Genomic DNA, 22,105 nt, shown 5'->3' with positions numbered 1-22,105 from the left:
CATTGGCTATCATGGGATATGTTTATTTTTTGTTATTTTTTATGAAAAAAAATGAGTTGGATAAAAGAAAGAAGTTAAAGACCCTGACCGGTGTAAAAACAGTCATATATCAAAATAAAGGTAATGATTCATACAATACAAATATACCGAAAATATTACATATATTTCCTTCCAATAATTAAAAGTATTAAATAAGAATCAAAGAAACTGCTCCTCCAAAGTACGCTTCGATTGAGCACCCCCACGTCGCCTGGAAATGATGACGTCACGTTGTGTCAGGAGGGTTGTGATTCCATAGGTTTGTGTACAAAAGCATTGGGTATTTTCTTCCATTTCCATGTTATAAATCCATTTTTTTTTTCGTTTTCAGATGAAAATGGCACTAAACATTATTCACTGTTCAAATTGTTGTAAACCTACAACAATTCACTACCTTTTTTGTGATTTCTTTGTTTGGCTCTTATTGGGCCTAAATTGCTATGTCAGGAAAAGTTGTTATACATAATCTAAATGCAGATAGAATTGAAATCTGCGCCAAATAAGCAGGAAATAAAATATGGCAAAAACTAGTTAAAAAACTGTAGATTTCATAAATTCAAGCTTGTGGGTAAAAATATATGTGATATCCCTCTGTGATAGAAGTGAAGAGAATGAAATGCGTTATCTGGAAAGCAAAAAATCACCCAGTTTTTCTGTGTACAAACATATGGAATCACGACGCTTCTTACACAACGTGACGTCACGGTCTCGAGGCAGGTGAAAAGCACAATAAAGCCCATTTTCTAAGCATGGTTCGATGCCCGATAATTGGAATATTCTTAAGCAAAATACTCAGCTGGGAAGCGGTGAAAATGCATAAAGCATACCTTGCTGTATTTAGTAGCTTATAAGCTTTCGATTGGTATGTAATTTATCAATTTCATTTTCGGGTCCGGTCTGGATCTTTAAATATAATAGCAAATGGGAGAGAATCTTGCAGCATATCTCAAGTGTCCAATAAAAAAAAATGTTCATTTGTATTTGCATCTTTTGCTGTTCCATTTTTGTCAAGATTTTCTACTTCTTTCTATAATGTACTTCCCTGGAATGACATGTATTCTGAAGAGAAGTCTATTCTGATACTGTAATCAATAAATGTTTTGTGGAGGAAAGTTCTTTTTTTCACTTCTTGCCTTAAAAACGGAAGGGTCTTGTGGTTTTTTTTTTCATTTGGCTGCATGTACTTCTGAATTGAAAAAGTGTAGAAGCAAGCATATTAAGCTTTGTATTACATATATTGTGCAAGACCTGCTTTAGGAGGAGAAAATTGCTGAAGTGAATACTAGTAAATGAGTAAAGAAAAGGTGTTATTATTAAACCTTCATGACTCAGAATTTGAAAAAATAAGGACAGATTAGAAGACTATTTCAGAATTATGAGACAAGTGGATAGGTGACTCTGCCCTAGTCAAATATCTTGGGACCACAGGGGTTACTTTGATTTCATATAATCTGGTATGAAGTAATGTTTCTAGTTAGGTGATTATTCAACTGTGGAAGGTCAAGAGTATACTGTATTTCTGTATAGCTATAACCCTAACCCTATCGCAAAAAATATGTAAATTTTGAGATACAGTTTGAACAGACCACTAATGTATTGCTATTATTAGAATGAATGCATTTTTAATTAGACTCTAAGGACTTATTAGAGATGGTGAAATCCTGTTTGTAATTAACCTTGTCTAGAAGGTTCTGTCTTGGTTAAGCAGAATCATAATCACCAAGACAGAATATATTATCCCTTGGGTATGACTAATATGTAATCAACATTTGTTTTCGATTCTATCAAATAAGAGAATCTTGGAGTGCCATTGTATAAAGCAAATGATGCATGTCTCCACTCGACCATTTTACAATCTATCCACTCTATTTGAGGTTGTGTTCAATTCATTGCATTTAGCCTGACGGCTTTGCACAATAGATGGAACAGAGCCGCAACTTGAATGAGGATAGATCATATCTTCTTCTGTTGATTTCCTCCAGTCCTGGAGAACTATGGTATCAAGTGGTTACCCTGGTTTGATCAGAGTTAATAGTGGTTTGATAAGAGTGAATAGAAATAAAAGACATGAACTAGGCTCATTCAGGAAGAGGGCTACAATATATCACAAGAATTTCTATTTGTAATCACCAACAAAGAATGTTTGACATGAAGTTCATGCAAAAAGTGAACTAAAATGAACTCGTATCATGAACTCAAATGCATGCATTGATACTATACCAATTATTTTTATTTCTAAGGATGAGAAGTTTGTTAGCATTAGTTTAAATCAACTTGTTCAATCCAGATTGTAATGAGTGCCAATGGGAGTTTGATCATTTCTACATGAAATATTGGTTGACAATACTACCGTCTCTAGAGAGAGAAAAAAAAGTGAAACTCTGTAAACAGTTACTACCTGACAAAAAAAAATCCTCTTCTTCTGTTAAGGGTATAGATATTAAACATATAAAAGTAAATATCATAGATTGTAGTATTTAGTATGTGATGAAGTAGTGTCTATAGGCCTCAAGTAACAGGATAATTAACATGAAAGTGATCAAAACATTATTGATGTAAAACAACTAAAACTGAAATAAACAAAGAAAAGGATGAAATGAATTCAATTTTTAATTTGACTTTAATAACAAAATATGTACAGTCAAACATACAATATCACAAGAGGCACCAAGTTATCAATGTACAAACTGTAGTACAATTACTTGTTTCATGATAAAAAGATTATCAAAAGTAAATTCAAATTGGCTTTTCAACAACAGCCAATCTCTTGCAAATTAAAACATTGGCACTGCAAAAGAGCAATATACTTTGCAGTAGCCGTTTTTAAAATGGTTTTGTACTCATTTGAGATGTTGAAGATCTTCCCCTCACTAGGTTTATGTACCTGGAAAGCTTTGTCAGCCAACCTAGAAAGATCATTGAGGCCACTAATATTTCCTAAGTATATCAGTAACATATCTTGACATGACCAGATTCATGTAAAAAAAAAATCTGAATTTATTTCATATCAATCCATTCCCTTTGAAATGTTCATAAATCACACTTTTCAGGAAGAAATGTTGGCTTTGAGGTTGGGTGAAAGTTCAGCTTTGGGAACAGAATTTCCATCAGAGCGATAGTCACATGGGCAAAGTGGATGAGACTATTATTTGAGGTGTTATTTGAAATCGGTAACTTCAATTGGGTAATTCCATAGGTATGTATATTAAATCCCCTATATTTTTTGTATTATATGAAAGGTTGTAATGCTTATCCAGGCTTTAGCAGTTCATTAATAAGTGAGGTAAAAATGGGGATCAAATTTAAAATAAACAAAAAGGCTATTTTAAGGAAAAACTGCCCTTTAGCCTTCTTTAAGTCATACAGTAGATGCGTTTACATTTATAACGTTTACATCTGTGTAGGAACAGGACAGAGATGAGCATAAAGGTGACCAAACTTATGAATATTACAATGGACTAGACTCCTTACGACCTCAGCGTACTTGGACACCAGTTCTGTGAATAAGAAAAGAATCGTAAAGTTTTGAAAGACTTTTACCACACTTTCACGTTTACTCTGACAAGTGAGAAAATATTGAAAAGGAGATGCTCAAAATACTGTCACTTGAAGTGGAATATTATGTTTCTTTAGTTAGCTCATTCTTTTTTTAAACCTATGATTGCATAATGCATAATAACCAAAAACAAGAATGGTGGTAATTCTATTCATACATCTTGGATAATATTGTCAGATAAAAATGTTGATGAAATGCTCTCTGGAACATTAAAAAAACCCAATACTCTTCTTAACCCCAGCCCAGCCTGTTGTACTTCCAATACAACTCAATATATATTAACAGATGAATATATTTGGGAATTTCAGAAAGAGGCTTTCTATACAATGTTGCTATAGAAAGCCCCCCCCCCCCCCTAATATCAAGGGAAATATAAAGGGAGTGTCCACTCAAGCACGCTAATTGGTCTTTGTCTGAGGCAAAATAGGATGAATAAAAAAGCAACCATTATAAAGGATCACAGGCTTGAGCTGAAACATATTACATCCTTAATGGCTGTAATCCTTTTTTGGGGGGTCACTCTAAATTGTAAAGCCACCAGAAACTTAGTGGATACGCTCAAGAAATTCAGATTCTTAACCTCCTAATTATACACCAATGTGTATGGGCTTGACAATTTGGAAAGTGAAGAATAGGTGGCACTGCAAAACTTGGTATAGGCTGAAAATAATTGCTTATTAATACAAAATAGACATTTTATTCCAATGAGACCAATGGGTATTACACAAAGTTAAAGTACACATTAAATGGGCTTTGAAGTTCTGAACATTTGGAAATAGACAAGTTTACTAATCGATTCAAATTTATGGATGTTTCTTTACTGGGGAGCTAGTAACCAGGTGTACCATCAACCTATTTTTAATTGAATGAACTACAATACTCGGTATCCAGTAAGTATACATTACTTGCTGCTATGTCTGGCAAGTATCTGACCAGATTTCAGATTTGTTCGTAAATGTATAAACTTTTCATATGTTGGTAAACATGTCTAATGATTAGGCACTACCAGAGGGATCTATATATTTACATCATTATTATTATTTTTTTTTTTTGGGGGGGGGGGGGTCATTTTGAATTGTGAAAGGGGATGTACAAATTGTAAGCTTGTAGAGAGAACATGAAAGTTTGATGGATGATTACCTTGTGGGAAATCTCTAGATGGTGCACCCTGCTCATCAGTTTCAATGAACACTTCTGCTATTGGTGGATTGTCCTTGAAATAAGAGTAACAATAAAAGATTGTTCAGACATGGTAAGATAAAGCTCTGCAACAAACCTCGCAAACAACGTTCAGCAACATATTTGTGTATAAAGTCAATGAGATATGAGGCATCAAAAACATATTGATGAATAGGCAAGCATCTTTTGTTTTGGCGACAATCTTCAGACCACTTAAAATTGTGTTAAGCTTTGTTGCATCATATCTGAATTAAGTTTAACAATCATTTGAAGACAGTGATATAAGTCCTGATCAACTGATTGGCTGGATCTCATCACATGACCAGTTCAATACTTTGTCAACAAACAAAAGTTAATCTGAAGGGAAACTGTCCAAGCATCCTTATGAAGAGAAACTGTTTGCCATACTCACCCTAAGGAATGCCCAAATGTTACTGAGTAGTACATAGACCTCTCTAGGAGTTAGATCACTAAAGATTGGATGACACTGGTTCAGGGGTGGTGGGAGGAATCCAGCCTGAAATGGAGTAAAGAAGAATGTTAACCTGGGGGTGTTTCACAAAGACATGTTCGACTTAGAGTTGCACTTAAATGCCGACACATACATAATATGCAAGGCGCAATCTTATTGATCAATACGCAGTAGTGCGCATCCTCTTGGCATGATCTGACCAATGCGGTCATGCCTTTTATACCGATGATGATGATTATAATGATGGTGGTAGTGAAGATGGCGCTAATTATGGGTTCTTACCAGATTCATACAGTGCACAAGACGGCATGTAACCAGAAGATGACCTTTGGAATCTCCTGCTGTCTTGTGGCGTGATGATTCCCAATGTGAAATGAGTGTTGCCATAACACTGTATAGCAGACCAGAACAGAAACATAGAGCTGGTTTGGCTAAACACACAGAAAAACAAACAAAAATTATAATTTTCCAGGAAAGGAATTCATTATTATTTAATTCAATTCAATTCGATTCAACTAAATTAAATTTGTTTATTTAAGGTAATGTAATATGAAATATGTACATACTATAGTGTTTTCCTTCAGCAAGAAATTTAGCCACATTGTGCTGTGCTCAACCCAGGTGAAGTGAATGGGTTTCCTGGTAGGATTAATCCCCTGAAAGCACTGAGCACTACAGAAGAAACAGCTATTCAGGACTTGATTTACTGAGTTGAATTAATAAACAAAACTCTTTCTGCGAAAGGCCCCTTGGATTGTTTAACCACTATTTTACCCAAAAAAGAGCTTTATTTTATCCATTTTTTTTATACAAGGACTTCTGTTCAATATTGCTATGGATGCTATATCAGACTTACCTCTTGCAATGATTTCCAGGACATCCCAGACGAACGGATACTCATCAACCTTCTTCTTGATACTTAGATCCCTAAAAATACAACAACAAAAAAACTAGTCTCAAGTTAAGTATATGGTGCGCAAACACTTTTGTTAATAATAAAAATCTAAATCAAGTGTAGCATGACGTTTTGAAAGATATACCCACAAGAAACTTAGATGTCACAACACTGCTACATGACATTTTCAGTAGTATCTCATGCAACTATTGAAACCAAATTTGTGACCTCTGTCAGAAAGAGTGGACAGAGAGAGAGAGATAGTAATAGGAGAGAGAATATAGCGGTAGAGGTTTACGGTACACCTGCCCGAAACGCTGAGTCTACTCTCCTGCTCGTGCTACTACTCTATTCATCGACTCAAGCCAGCCTTCTCTCATCTACTCAAGCCTTCTACTCAAGCCTGCCAACTACTCAGCTTTCGACTCCTTCTGGTTTACAATCCTTACACTCATTTTGAAAAGAATAATCTACTTTCAAACCTCCACTTTCTCGCCTTTCCAATTCACCTCCAATTCTATCCACTTTTCTTATCTTAGTCCTTCCAGGACTTTACACATGGGGTACCGTAAACCTCTTCCACGATTGCTCATACCACCATGCAAACCTTCAAATATCATCTGAGAGAATATGTGTAATAGACAAGCCTAATCCATTGACTAATGAATTATTTAACTCTCATAGGTTGATACAGAAGCTACCTGGTTCCCAAAGTCGATGGGTGGTATTCTGATCATTTAACCTAGGGTTAACCCTAAACTAGAATTTTAAACCACACTTCTATGAAATGCTGGGCTTTAGTATATTTGTGGTAATTGTAATGGATTAATTAATTCATAAAAATTCAATACAGCCTTGGCGTAATTTCCTTCAGCAAGAATTTTATCCACATTGTGCTGCACTCAACCCAGGTGAGATGAATGGATACCCGGCAGGATTAATTCCTTGAATGCATGAGTGCTGAAAGGCAGCTCGAGCTAAAGCCGGGGTAATAATAATAACAATGCGCCTCGGAATAGAATATTTCTAGATAGATGGCGCTATATAAATGCCTATTATTATTATAAAAATCGATATATTTTAGTATGTACCTGTTCTTCTCATTTCATGGCTCAATTCATTTTTTGAAAACTTTTTGCAACAGGAGAATAATATTTTTTTAATTCGTAAATTAGTTGAACAAATGGTACTCCATAAAAGTGATGTCTTAGTTAACCCGAGTTTAACTAAACCATGGCTATCAGAATACCACAAAACAGAGAATCTATATATACTCACCTCTCAATGGTATGTTTAATCATTTCCTCATCTGGCCAACACTCTTCAGCATGACTTACATCAGGGCACATGATCTCCATCAGTATCTCAGCCATCAGCTTCCCCGTAGCTCTGGCTACAGGCTGTCTTGATGTCTGCTGGGTTTTTGGATCTACTGGGAGAAGGTGGGCATTGCCTGACCTGATGAGGGGGGCGGGGCGTGGTCTCATGTGGGCGCAAGATGAGATGGTCTCGACAAGCAGCTGTGAGTTGGTCTGTTTGGTCTCCTAAAAATGAGTAGATTGCATTTTTTATATCATATTCAGGGACTGGTAACACAAAGCCTAGCAGTGGTGGTAGGCCAATATTTAAAGGTCAAGTCCACCCCAGAAAAATGTTGATTTAAATAAATAGAGAAAAATTAAACTAGCAAAACGCTGAAAATTTCATCAAAATCGGATGTAAAATAAGAAAGTTATGACATTTCAAAGTTTTGCTTATTTTTCACAAAACAGTGATATGCACAACTCAAATGAAACGGTCGATGATGTCCCTCAATCACTATTTCTTTTGATTTTTATAGTTTGAATTATACAATATTTCATTTTTTATAGATTTGAAAGTAAGGACCAACTTGACTGAATCATATACTATTAAACAATGCTCATTCCACATTTTCAGGGAGGAATTAATCGTTGTTTCACTTGGCAATGAGGAGAAAACTAGAATATTTCATATTTCATATAATAAAATACAAAAGAAATAGTGAGTGGATGACATCATCAGTCTCCTCATTTGCATACCAGCCAGGATGTGCATATAACTGTTTTGTGAAATTAAACAAAACTTTAAAATGTCATAACTTTCTTATTTTACATCCGATTTTGATGAAATTTTCGGTGTTATGCTTGTTGGATTTTTCTCTTTTTATTCAAATCAACTCTTGTGGGGGTGGACTTGTCCTTTAATGATTGATTGCATTGACCACAATCTATAATCAATTGTGACACCAACATATGATCAATCATAAAGCCTTGTGCTAGAGGGCCCTGCTTTAACATATCAAACACATAATAAGATTCCAAAGATTTGTAGGTGGAAAATCCCATTAAATAATCAACCCTTTTGTATATCCGACCCTATTTTTCTCAACTGCACTTCACGAAAAGCTCAAGCCATAAGGAATCAAGTCAGAATTTCAACATTTCATGTAAACTACTTAAAGAGACAAATGATATCAGGAATGTCCCACATAAGGGGGGTTGGATGTATATAATCTATGGAATCACAGAGGAAATGTACAGTAGTAGTTTATAGTATACAAATGATGCATGCATATGAGTTCATTAGGCGATCTATCCTCACGCGAGTTGAGGCTCTGTTCAATCCATTGCACGAAGTTGATAGGCTGAGTGCAATGGGGTGAACACAGCCTCAACGAGAGTGGATAGGTCGCATAATGAACAAATGAAGACATGCATCATTTGGTTTATACAACAAATTTTCTAGATTTTGTTATTTGACTAAGAGAAGAAAAAAATAACCAAAGCAGATGGAATTAAGACACATTTTGCCTTTGTCCGACAATTCATTTTCTCGGAAAATATTATTTTACCCGTGCATGAAACCAGTTGATTGCTTTTGTTCTTTTGTGACGCACTTTAATTAATTAATCTGAGCGCGCACAGTCAGCCTTGTTGATGCGCTTACTTCGATCCGCACAAACACACACACACATACAAAATGTATGTACACAGTACACACACATGTTTAGTCGTACACACTGAGGGAGAGAGCTCAACCGTGCAATGGGAAAATAACAAATGCATGGTCGCCGTGCAATGGAAAATAACATTTGCATGCAGCACAAAATATATCAAATATTGAATGGCTTTCAACCAATCAAATTACAAGAATCTTTGTATAAGTTGTATAATATATTTTCATTCATTTATTTATTGCAGCTTGAGAAAAAATACAATCATATTAAGGAAATGTTAATGAAACATAATAAATCTGTCTATTGTATGAATTTTACTAATTTTCAAATTTCAAAGTGGATATTGTTTTTTTTTTTTTTTTTTACATATGTGTAACAATTTTTGACTTACAATTTCTGAAGCATCCTGCTTGGGCATCTTCTTCCTGGCCCCCTGTCCAATAATCCCTGAATGGAATGCAGTAGATGCTCCTCTAGGAACGGTCAAAGACCCAGAGAAATCCTGGTTATGCTTCATAAGGTATGCTGATCCTAGAGATGATTCTAACATGGATGACTGTGAATGGGACTGAGGATGCTGGGCCGAGTGATTACTAGCGTTGGCAAAGAGCAGGGAGTTATGCTGGAATAGGAGATAGGAGTAGATACAACACATGAAATCCAATGTAAAGTGTTTGGGCTCCTGCATATCAAATATGGTTTGGGTCCATGGTGTGGTCATATGGTTGATGAAAACAGAAATTCATTTTTTGTTCTAATCCCTTCAAATTTTCTAGGATCACACAGATGAAGAGGTTACATCTGCTTTTTATTATGACATCACAGACTAATATAGTATGCATACTGTAGTTAGTGCATCTAAATATTTGCTGTAGACATTCCTTTGAAAAGAATGTTATTTCAGATGTCGTCAGTTTTTATGCGCTGTAAGGAAAATTATATACCCCAAAATGCACAACTAGAAGTTTGCATAGAATTACGATATGAACATGTGACCTACATAGCCGCACTCACAATTTGCTAAATCCTTGAATACATTTTATTATACTCCATTATCATTTCATCAGGGATAAACATAATAAATCTGATTTTGTGAGTAAGGCACGTCATTAAAAGTCAGTCACATCATATAGCAGGAGTCTCAATATTTAGGTACTATGCATCTTCTCTTTTAACTTTTTGACAAGTTGCTTAAATCAAACAATAAGGAAAATCACTATCATGACAGGTGGTAGGTTATCCCAACCAGTTAAATTCATAGTCTGGAATGGAGAAATAATTCTTACCACTTGTACCGAACCCACAAGTAAGGCTCTGAGTACGATTGTTTGGGCCATGGAATGACTGCATAAGAAGGTTAGATAACTGCTACACCTTTCCAATGTCTTCAAACGGTTGGCAGTATCTGGAAAATGGGGAGAAAAGAAAAAAATCATGGCCAACATGAAAGTTGAGCGGAATGGATTCTGATACTCAGGAATAACACCTAAAGCAACATATCTGTTAACTTATTATCCCTTGGGATAGGGAGTTTAAGAAAGGACTCTCAAGACAGTAAGTACTTTGGGTGCTCTGTGGTCTAGTGGTTCTGACTCTCATCTATCAAACAGAGGGTTGTGGGTTCAAATCCCATCCATGGGGCATTCAACACTGTGCTGCCCTCAATCCAGTTGAATAGGTGTGTAGCAGGAATAATTCCTTGCATGCATCAAGTACCACAATTAAGTGGCAGCACAATCTGAAGTTAGGGTAATGATGGTTATTTTTTGTTGCCCTCATATTAAGTGCTATATAAATTAATCTATTTCAATCATTCTGATAAGATGATAGTTATATGATAATTGTATCCCGACTCCTTCAATGCCTTAACATCAGTAAGCAATATAGCCAATAAGACCCGATCACTGCTAATAGAAAGGCTATGCAATGTGCCAATTTCTGGCCAAAAATATCTGACATTCATTTTGTACTTGTAGATGACGGACATGAAAGAAGAAGAACTTTATCATGTCTGTATTAATTCTTGCTGCTAACTCAAAGAGGAAATTCCTTCACTTCTTACCAGCACTATGCATGGCTGCAAAGAAAAACTCTACAGATGACTGACACAAACAGATCAATGTAGACATGTCAATCATCTCAGGTAAACCAATCAGCTTCAAGAGATCTACTGTCTGACAAGCCACGCCCAGATCACCATGGTGAAGCTGGCTGGCAATCATCTGAAGGTGAGAGGTCAAGTGGATTCGAAGGTTAGAGGTCAGTTTGCTGGATTGGTTGCTAGTCTTGAAAGACAGGAGTTTGTTGAGGTTGGTCAACAGCTGCAGTGTCTGTCGCAAACAAACAACAGATAAAATGTATGAATTTATTATAAAAAAAAAACTTTAAATAATCTTATATTTACAAGAAGTTATTAACATTGTAGATGTATGAGTTACAAATGAAATGAGTTGATATTTCACAATGGTCTTGTGTTGGTATTAATAATTTGGTTTATATTTTTAAATTTCTACTCAATCAAACAATTGTCTTTACAATTCCTACTTAACTAGTCTCTTTTTTTTCGATCCCCTATTTTCCCCCTATTTTACACACAATGGCTGTTTAAAAAAAAAACCAATAGTTTTAAACAGCAGCCAATTTGAATTGTTTAAAACCCATATCTATGGTTTATACCTGTTTTGGTGTAGTTCTCTGTAGTTGATTGACTGATTTCTGGATAGCTGAAGGGAGTACTGCAGGGTAGCTAGTCTCAATCTCAGTCAGGATACTGATGTATAAACCGATCTAATAACAATCATAGTAATACAGGATTAGAGACTTATATGACAATAGAGGACAGTGTCCAACATTTCTTCACACAGACCCTACATCAACAATGCATCAAAATCACCACTTATAAACACATACAAGCATCAATAATGATCACAACTAATATGATTATTGAGATCATCCTCACAGCCATTACCCCTATACTAGACTTTTCGTCAGCTTTTGACACCATTAAACACGACATTCTCCTGAAACGTTTAGAGTACAGATTTGGGATACGTGATCTGGCTCTGCAATGGTTTCATTCATATCTTTTAGGTTGAAGCCATCGTGTCGTCATTGGAAGTGAGAAATCAACTTTCCACTCTTTAACTCAAGGTGTTCCTCAGGGATCTGTACTGGGGCCGATCTTATTTACACTGTACACTTCCCCACTTGAGTCTATAATTAATAAGTTCAATATACAAAAAATGTTTTATGCGGAAGATACGCAACTGTAAGTTACCCTTAAAAAGTGTAAAGATTCTGACCCCACTGCTGAAATTAAACAATGTATTCAAGAGATCAAAGAATGGTCATAGATGAATAGCCTCAAACTAAACGGTGAAAAAACAGAGTTTTTACACATTTCCTCACGTTTTCGAGAAACAGAATCAATCCAGATATTAAAACTTGATGGAATGGACATACGCGCAATTACTTCTTGTAGAAATCTAGGAGTTATATTTGATGATAAATTGACATTTGATGAATCTATATCCCAAAAATGTCGCTCTGCATCATATGCCTTATACAAAATTGGTAAACTTTGTGAATTCTTGGACAAACCCATCACTAAAAAATTGGTACATGCTTTTATTTTATGTCACATTGATTTCTGCAATAGTCTCCTTTCAGGATTACCTCTTAAACAAATTAAAAAACTGCAAACCATTCAAAATTCAGCTGCGAGAGTAGTAACACGAACCCGCAAGTATGAAAGGAGAATGAAACCAGCTGAATCCATATCAAAGAGAAAAATCAAAGAAACATATTGTTGAAAGTTTGAGGAAGATTGAATGAAAACTAAGAAAGTTATGAGCATTTGAATATTGAGATCACTAATGCCATGTAGATCCTCCAGTTGGCAATGCGACCAAGATCTGTGATGTCACACACGTACAACTCCCTCATTACTTTAGTATTTATTTCACTTATATTCTCACTTTATAGAGTCTATCACAAGGTGAGGTGTTCTCTTTATGAGAGGACAAGTACAGAGGTTTCACAACATTATATCATTGATGAATCGTTTGTCATATGATTAGAATGAGCAAAAAGATATGTTTTGGGGTATATTTTCAGTGTCCAAAAGGGGAGAGTTGTTCATCTGTGACATCATAGATCTTGGTCGTATTGCCAATGGGAGGATCTCCAAAGCATTAGTGATCTAGACATTAAAATGCTCATAACTCTTCTATTGCTAGTCCTATTTTACTCAAACTTTTGTTGATCTTATTATTTGATTTTTCTGCTTTCACAAAAGCTAACTTGCTCCAAGAGTTTCATTCTCCTTGAAGCAATTACTCCAGTTCTCAGAGAATTACATTGGCTCCCTGTCCGTTCCTGGATTGTATTCAAGCTTCTAGTTTTTGCACACAAGTGTTTTTATAAAACTGCCCCGTCCTATTTACTCGATTTAGTATCATATTACCAGCCATCCCGAAATCTTAGATCAAGCTCAAAAGCATTATTCATTGTTCCCTCTGTCTTTACAAAGTCATATGGTGAGCGTGCTTTTACTCATGCCTCTGCTGTCCTCTGGAATGCTTTACCTAATTCAATGAGACATCAAAGTGATTTATGTAGGTTCAGGAGATCCCTTAAAACATATCTATTCAATGCATAAAATACCAACTTTGAACTAACGGTCCAATATAAATATCTTGATTACTTTATTCTTACCTTACACTATTTCTTCTTTAAGCGCATAGGGACATGCTATGCTATGTGTGATGCGCTATACAAGAATTGAGCATTATTATTATTATTATTATCTCCTTCATAATGTAAATCATTCTCTACCATCAGCAGCATCATCATCACCACCACCACCATCACCATCAACATCATCATCATCACCATCACCACCATCATCACCATCATCATCATCATCATCATCATCATCATCACCATCACCATCATCATCATCATCATCATCATCACCATCACCATCATCATCACCACCATCATCATCATCATCATCACCATCACCATCATCATCATCATCATCATCACCATCACCATCACCATCATCATCACCACCATCACCATCAACATCATCATCATCACCACCATCACCATCACCATCACCATCACCATCATCATCACCACCATCACCATCATCATCATCATCATCACCACCACCACCATCACCATCACCATCACCATCATCATCACCACCATCACCATCATCATCATCATCATCACCACCACCACCATCACCATCATCATCATCATCACCATCACCCTCATCATCATCATCGTTCATCCCTTCCTACCTTATCTGGGTTAGATTCATTGATGAGTATAAAGCTCAGTATGTCTGATGCGCAGGATTCTCCAGACTGTACTGAGATTAGAGATAGAATCCTTTGCAACCATCCAACTCTGGCAATAAAAAAAGAAATATAATACATTGAAACAAGATGAAGAGGCAAAAACTAAGTGAAACTTATGATCTAAGTAACCAAGCATGCTTTTTATAAAATCATTAAATAGTATTTTCCCTCCTAAAACATTTTAGCATCAATAATTGAATGTTTGTGGAATGCAAGAGGTGACAGAGGATGTATTACTTCTTCTTTCTTCCCATTTCTTTTCCTTCTATAACATCTTTCTTCTATCAAACATGCTATCAAAAAGTCCATCACAACCCCTCCCCTTATACATTTTTTTAAATCAACAATGATGAAAACTTCTGAGTTGCAAAAGCATATCATTCACTTACATTATCTAAAGCAAAATCATAAAAACAATTAAATTTGTTTATCTTTGCATCCAAACTACACTTGAACATGACATAAAAATGCTTTCTAAAACAAATCTTTTGAGGTAATAATACCCATACTAAGCAAAATTTATATTGTGCTTGATACAAATGTTTCTAAGAGTTGCACATTGTTACCCCAGTTTTAGCACAGCTACTCTGATCAGGTGCTCTGGTATTCAAGGAATTCCTTCATATTGGTGTGGGTAACCATTTACTACACCTGGGTGAAGACTGGCTAATGTAATTAAAGCCTTGCCAATCACAAAGCAATAATCACATTCCCTTGGAGATGACAATGGATATTAATTCATAATACAACTAATAGATACAAGAACTATATTATTCATTAAAACAAGGATAGTTCATGACTTCAGTTTATCACCTTCTTCCTTGAGAGCTGATGATATCATTACACAGGAGAGAGGTATGCTTCTGTAGTTCATTGAGAAATGGTATGTTACCATTCTCTTGACTGAGCTGTGGACCTACAAGAAGGGATAGGTTACCAGACTGACTGTAGGCTGATCGCTGAAGGTCTAATAGAAGGAGATCCTGTGAACAAAATGTGGGGTTAAATAATTGTAATGAATTTCTTTTTCACATTATAGTGGACATCAGTTCGAATTAGATTTACAAAGGAGTAAATTTCATGAATCCGTGATGGCTAAGGCCTAAGGGCTATTCCATATTATAGAGTTTTTGTACATCCGACCCCCTTTGTTTCATCTTCTTACTACACTTCATGAATGACACAAGCCACGACAGTTAAAAGGCATTTACAGCCTTTCATATGAACTATAAAAACAGAGACAAATCATTTTAAGAAAGGTTCAGACAAACATATTTATAGAATTGTTCTATGTCACTAAAATAAAGTGTCATAAAAGAATGAATGTGAACTGAATTACTGAGTAAATAATCATAGCACAGGTAAAATAACAAGCAAATTTCTTGTAACTCACCAATATCAGCGCACAAGTGTCTTGGACCATCTTGTTGACCTTTGATCCCTCTTTGACCTTGGTTGACCCCTGTTCATCACAGCCTGTATCCAGTAAGAAGAGAAGAAGGTTGAATGCTCCACTACCAGATCGACAGATGAGATGAATGATGAGAGTGAGAAGACTGTCTCGGTCTCGCTTCAACACCATCGAGTCACGGAACTGCTCTGAGATTCGGTTCAGTACCTCTGGAGTCACTTCAGGAAAACAGATAAAACCAATAAAGAATAAAGTAAGCTTACTTCATAATTTCATTTATTTGCATTAGAGCACAGTTCCAGGAGTTGGCTTGCTTGACTTACCCCCCCCTATATATTTGAAAAAGTGAGTGCCCCCCCATTGATAAATCCTGGATCAGCCCCTGTTTGCATGTAACAAACGTGTAACAATGTGTTCGTCTAGGTAATATAAATGACATGCTTCCTAACCATTTTTAATCAATTAATGATATTGGGGCACCAAATGGATTTTGCAAGAAAGTGGTTTTAGAGAACTTACAGGCTTGAACAAAATCTGTTGTGATTATTTTGAGGAGCATAGGTGACATTGTAGCAAGCTGAAGAAGGAATGGTACAGTGAAGACATCATGTTCCTTCTTACCATCAAGACTTTCCTGAAGAAAAAAAAAGGAAGAAAAAAATGATTATGACAAAGGCCACGCAAATTAGGATGTGATAAATATAATACAATTAGTAATTTAGTGACTGGATTTGGAAAAAAAAAAAAATATCAAAGGATCCCCCCATACCTGAAATAAATCCAGCAAGGCTTTTCGGATGTCTTGGGAATGCTGTGAGGTCAGGTGACCTAGGATTCCAACTACAGACGCAACCTTTGGAACCTTAATTTCGGTGGCAATGAGCTGGCCCTCTGTTGACTGGCTGGAGCAGAAGTCTTTGAGCCCACAAGAGAGAACACGGGTGATGATGGTGGTTGGGAAGCATGAACTAGAAATACAAGAGGAACAAGTATTCGTACAGATTGGTTAAAAATCTACCATGAACTGAAGAGAGGAAAGGGACATGCAGGAAGGGTGGTTAGATGGTGTTACATAGCGGGTGATGAAGGAAGGGGGCTGCACCAATGGGGCCGACTCGTACATGAGCAAGACGGCACACTGTACTGCGTTATCAAGTCAGCAAATACGTCAAGATGTTTTACTTTTTTTGATGTCTGACCCCCATTTTTTCCATTTCACTTGTATGATCGAAGCCATGATAATTTAACCCTATCTAGGCCGGGGTATTTTGGGAGTTCATATGGCTGGGGGGGCCTGGGAGGCCCCCCCTTGAGATCTCGGCCGTCGACCGTGCGATCGCGCCAAATTGGCACGCGGGTTGCCTGGGACATAATCTACACAATTGTATATTAATTTTTTTCATGCAAATCGCTATTAAGCAATTATGCTAATTTATGCGTAATTAGTATGCAAAATCATACTTTTTCCTTTAACTCCCTAAATAAAGCTTTAAATGTTCTAATTATTGGTATAGAAACTCTTTGTGGTATTCTTAGCAAGTGTACTTGAACAAAATTGCGATATCAAATCATTTTCTTATGTATTATATTGTTTTTTGCAATTTCTTATGTATTTCTTTGTTTTTTTAACCTTTTGTTTTTCATTGTTTTTTCAATGAAATTTGTTTGGGACTCTTCTGAGATCATAAAAAGCATAAAATAAATACATTTAGACCAGCAAAACTAAAAATAATCATACATTTATGATTTTTGGTTGAAAACACAATTTGCATTGACTTTGTACACAAATCACATTTTTGGAGCAATTTTTTGTCTGACATGCACTTACATAATGTTGCATAATTTCGGAACCACATACCCGGTTGACGCAAAATTTATCTCAAAAGTTGCGCAAGACTTGAAAGTAAAAAGTCAGCGAGCAGCGCGGTCAAAAAATTTCGCGCGGCAAAAATATTGCGCGAATCGTTGAGGGGGGGCCTCCGAGGCCCCCCCCAGCCTAGATAGGGTTAAAGGCATTACAACTTGTCATATGAACTGAAATACAGAGACAAAGCATTATTGGAAGGTCTCATATATAGGGGGATGGACATAAATATTTTATGGAATTGCCCACCTGCTAAACTCTACTCTTATAAACTTACCCTATATGTGCTACAACCCAGTCAAAGTGAGGCGAATGTTGAACAGAGGTATTAAGGAGAGCATCAACACATGGGTCAGGGCAAGAAGAACTCATTGCTGCTATACAGTGTGTTGCTAGATCCATGATGGTTCTTGTTGCTGAACAAAAAGAAATAAAAATAATTAATGGGTTTTAAAATGAGAAAAGTATTTAGCAACTTATATCACACTGATTCACTGTAAGCATTTGTTCTCTCCTAGTGAGTTCTTTTATTGCACTTATATTATGCTTGAAAATTATTTAGTAAGTGCTAATGCGCACAACTTGGTAGCATAGGGTCCCATGAGCGTGATCTTACCAATGATGTGAGGAGTTTAAGTCTGATTTTTAGTCAGTCTTATATCTTTGTGAAACACTCCCTTTCTCAAGGTGGTCTTCTGGCTGCTAACATCCAAACATTGTTGAGAAAATAACCATGAACAAACAATATTAATACCAATGAAAAAAAAAGTTGAAGATTTGATGAGAGCTGTTACCTTTACATGTCATCCAGAGCTGTAGCAGTTCATTGAGGTTTGAAGGGTGAGGTACACCTCTACGACTGGCATAATTGCTACTGATCTGACCAAGCAGAGCAATGGACCACTAGGGATTTAAGTAGAACAGGAGAAAAATATTAATTATAAAAAAGAATACTTCTTAAATCAAAAGTAGTATACATTTATGTTTTAATAATTACTGCAAAAATGGAAGTCTACATACTATGTATAAATACATCATAATAAAATTTTACATCATTCTAATGAGATACAATTGAACATTTTAAGAAGCAATGAAACATGTTGCTACTCAGATATTACTTTATGGAACATTGTCTTTAAGATTAAAATAGTTCATTGATGGTTGTAACTAGATATCAAAATTTGCTTAGGGAAGAACAAAAAGCATCACTGAACTAAACGTATCAGGAAAGTATTATATTCTGTAACAGATATTTCTGCCACAATACATAGGCCTAAATAGTTAGGATACACAGTTGTGTTTAACAATGTTTCATTAGAATGGTCTCAGTCTAATTAAGCATGACTGTTTAGCAGATAAGAATGATTCTGTTGATTCAAGATATCATTTATTAAACAGTTTTAATTTATTCGATAGTTAAATTGATTATGAAATAATAAAAAAGAACCTTACAGCAGATAGGATGGGAGACCAGGCTGAAGGACTGTCTTCTATCAGCTTCTTGAGCACCTTGTAGATATCTTCAATTAATTCACCAAGGTGAAGACCCATGCTTGCTGTACAGACAATAGAAATAAACAGTGTCAGAGAGAAATACATGTACATAGCTTTACATTAAGATAATTAAATAAAGGCAAAATGTGAAAAGTCATATATGCACAAAATGGCCAATAAAAACAATGAAAAACACATAGATAAACAAGTGGAATGCCTCTGGCGGTCTCACCTGCATCACGCGATTCAATATAGCAGCAGTGCTGACTTTGAAAACTACTATCAAATAATTATTCACAAAAAACACCATTCATATAATGATACAATACTACGTTCATTGACATTTGATCTTGATCATGTGACCTAAAACTTGTCAGTGAAACTTGATTACCCCTATATCCACATTTTAAACACTACAGTATATCTATAAACTTTGAAAGTCATGATGGTAATTCAACAAATACCCCCATTATGGCCAAAGTTCATTGACCTTTGACCTTGGTCATGTGACCTGAAATGCGCACAGGATATTCAGTGATACTTGATTACTCTTATGTTCAAGTTTTATGAACTAGACCAATAAACTTTCAAAGTTATGATGGTAATTCAACAAATACCCCCAACTTTGCCAAAGTTCATTGACCATAAATGACCTTTGACCTTATTAATGTGACCTGAAACTTGCACAGGATGTTCAGTGATACTTGATTACTCTTATGTCCAAGTTTCATGAATCAGATCCATAAACTTTCAAAGTTATGATAGTAATTCAACAGATACCCCCAATTTGGCCAAAGTTCATTGACCCTAATTGACCTTTGACCTTGGTCATGTGACCTGAAACTCAGGCAGGATGTTCAGTAATACTTGATTATCCTTATGGCCAAGTTTCATGAACTAGGTCCATATAATTTTTAAGTTATGCTGTCATTTCAAAAACTTAACCTTAGGTTAAGATTTGGTGTTGACGCCGCCGCCACTGCCGTCGCAAAAGCGGTGCCTACAGTCTCACTCTGCTATGCAGGTGAGACAAAAATTGCTTTACAGGAAATGAAAATACAGCTAAGTCTAAATTTATCTACCAAGAGAGAAGAAAGGGTGAGAAAGGGAGGAAGAAAAGGGGAAAGATACAAAGGGGAAAGAGATAGAGAAAGAAAATAAGGAAAAGAGAAGTGAGTAATAAGAGGAAGAACTTGATGGTGAGGAAAAAAATAAGGAAAATCAAAAGGCTGATGTTAAACATACATGCCCCTTCTCCTTCCAGCTCATACAAATACAAGTTGACACTCTCATCAAAGACATGGCAAAGAAAATCCAAGACAGCTGCGCGGGCAGCTGGTAGCGTCTTTAAAAGATGGAGTGCATAACGTGCATGTTCTTCACTTGAGAGCTTTCGTCCATTACGGACGTCGACACCCTTCACAAAAGTGCGAACATTGGACAGGATATCCTGTAGTCAAAAGAAATATAAAAAGCAAAAGAATGAATCTAATATTTGTTAATTACACATTTTGTCTAAAATCCAGTCTCTGACTTAGAAGGGCACATTAATTAATTAATTAATCACCATCACATAGGGGGCCCTCTGTCTGCGCACCTATTAAAAAAAATATTTAGATCTAACTTAAGATTAATCATGAATAGTTATCTTTACATTGAGTCGTATTGACAAGCTTTCTCCCAGTCCCCACAGCTATTATATCCTTTTCCCTTTAGGTGGCCAATGATTACCCTTTATGGCAAATAATGTCACTCCTTGTACTGACCTAACTAATGGTGATTTCTTGAATGTCTTTCAATCATTAATACATTCCCACTCTAACGATCGCGACAGTGATTTTGTTAATGATATGATCTCTACTCTCAACTCAAATAATTTGGATTTTGTAGCCCCTTTTGATGATAATGAGCAAGAACAGGTTAACCCTTCCTCTTACTACACTGAAAATCAACTTGTTTCTCACTTTTCAAATCTAGATAAGACTGTCTTTTCAATGTTCCACACTAACATTAGGAGTATGAATAGCAATTTTGAGTGCCTACGTAACCTTCTTGACCATAGGCTTAATCTAAATTGTTCTGTAATCGGCTTAACTGAAACTTGGCTTTCAGATACACCACACTCATTATATTCCCTACAAGGTTATGACTTAATAGTGAACAATAGACCCAACAGACAGGGAGGTGGCGTTGCGTTATACATTAAATCTGACTTTAATTATACTGAAAAAAAATGTTTAAACCATGTCAATGATTCCATAGAAACAATTTTTATAGAAATCGAATTCGTCGATAGAAAAAATATTGTAATTGGAATAATATATCGACCTCCTAATTCCAGTCATAATGATTTTTTGTTAAATCTCGAAAACATTCTTTCTAACCCAATTTTACGGAGTAAGGATTGCTTTTTAATGGGTGATTTTAATGCTAATCTACTGAAATATGATTCTGATTCCTTTGTTCAGGAGATCTATGGAACATTCCTTACGTCATCATTTATTCCACTTATATCTAAACCAACGTGTATTTCGGAACACTCCTCCACTCTAATAGACAACATATTTCCCAATATGCATCCTTTTCCACACGCTGGAGTGGTCATCTACATGTATGATATCACGGATCACTTCCCAATATTTGCAAATTTAGCAATTCTACAACAGACTCAACAACCTTCTAAAATATACACACAATTTTTTTCTGAGGGCAATATTAACACATTCAAAGATAGACTTGATGAACTAGACTGGGGTGATATTTATGATATGATTGAAGTACATAATTGTTTTGACGATTTTATGTATAAATTGACTAATTTATCTAATGAATGTCTCCAGGTAAGA

The 22,105-nt window shown here is 35.8% G+C and overlaps 1 protein-coding gene across 2 annotated transcripts; it reads right to left on the bottom strand.

Moving 5' to 3' along the window:
* Positions 1–2,631: 2,631 nt before the first annotated feature.
* LOC129278096 (integrator complex subunit 5-like) lies at positions 2,632–21,233 on the bottom strand. 2 transcript variants are annotated; one of them, XM_054914321.2, is made up of 19 exons: positions 20,505–21,233; positions 19,218–19,321; positions 18,560–18,668; positions 18,043–18,181; positions 16,671–16,869; positions 16,421–16,535; positions 15,884–16,119; positions 15,304–15,473; positions 14,431–14,539; positions 11,795–11,905; positions 11,181–11,448; positions 10,405–10,523; positions 9,510–9,740; positions 7,420–7,685; positions 6,103–6,173; positions 5,529–5,677; positions 5,187–5,291; positions 4,736–4,808; positions 2,632–3,536 (listed from the first exon to the last, which is right to left on the bottom strand). In XM_054914321.2, the coding sequence occupies exons 2-19, from the start codon at positions 19,314–19,316 to the stop codon at positions 3,430–3,432; spliced, it is 2,676 nt and encodes an 891-aa protein (XP_054770296.2). In that variant the 5' UTR covers positions 19,317–19,321; positions 20,505–21,233; the 3' UTR covers positions 2,632–3,429. The 2 variants fall into 2 exon arrangements, with proteins under 2 accessions (XP_054770296.2, XP_063966524.1); XM_064110454.1 differs by lacking the exon at positions 11,795–11,905.
* Between the last annotated feature and the right edge of the window lie 872 nt (positions 21,234–22,105).

This window comes from Lytechinus pictus, chromosome 15 (genome assembly GCF_037042905.1).
Source record: "Lytechinus pictus isolate F3 Inbred chromosome 15, Lp3.0, whole genome shotgun sequence".
Classification (NCBI taxonomy): domain Eukaryota; kingdom Metazoa; phylum Echinodermata; class Echinoidea; order Temnopleuroida; family Toxopneustidae; genus Lytechinus; species Lytechinus pictus.
This window is presented reverse-complemented; position numbering and strand designations above follow the sequence as displayed.

Coding starts and splice junctions, on each gene's coding strand:
- LOC129278096 (XM_054914321.2), bottom strand. CDS start 19,316: ATGGGTCTTCACCTTGGTGAATTAATTGAAGATATCTACAAGGTGCTC. Junction 18,669..19,217: donor GGTCTCCCATCCTATCTGCT/GTAAGGTTCTTT, acceptor TTAAATCCCTAG/TGGTCCATTGCTCTGCTTGG. Junction 14,540..15,303: donor ATCAGCTCTCAAGGAAGAAG/GTGATAAACTGA, acceptor TTTTATTGCCAG/AGTTGGATGGTTGCAAAGGA.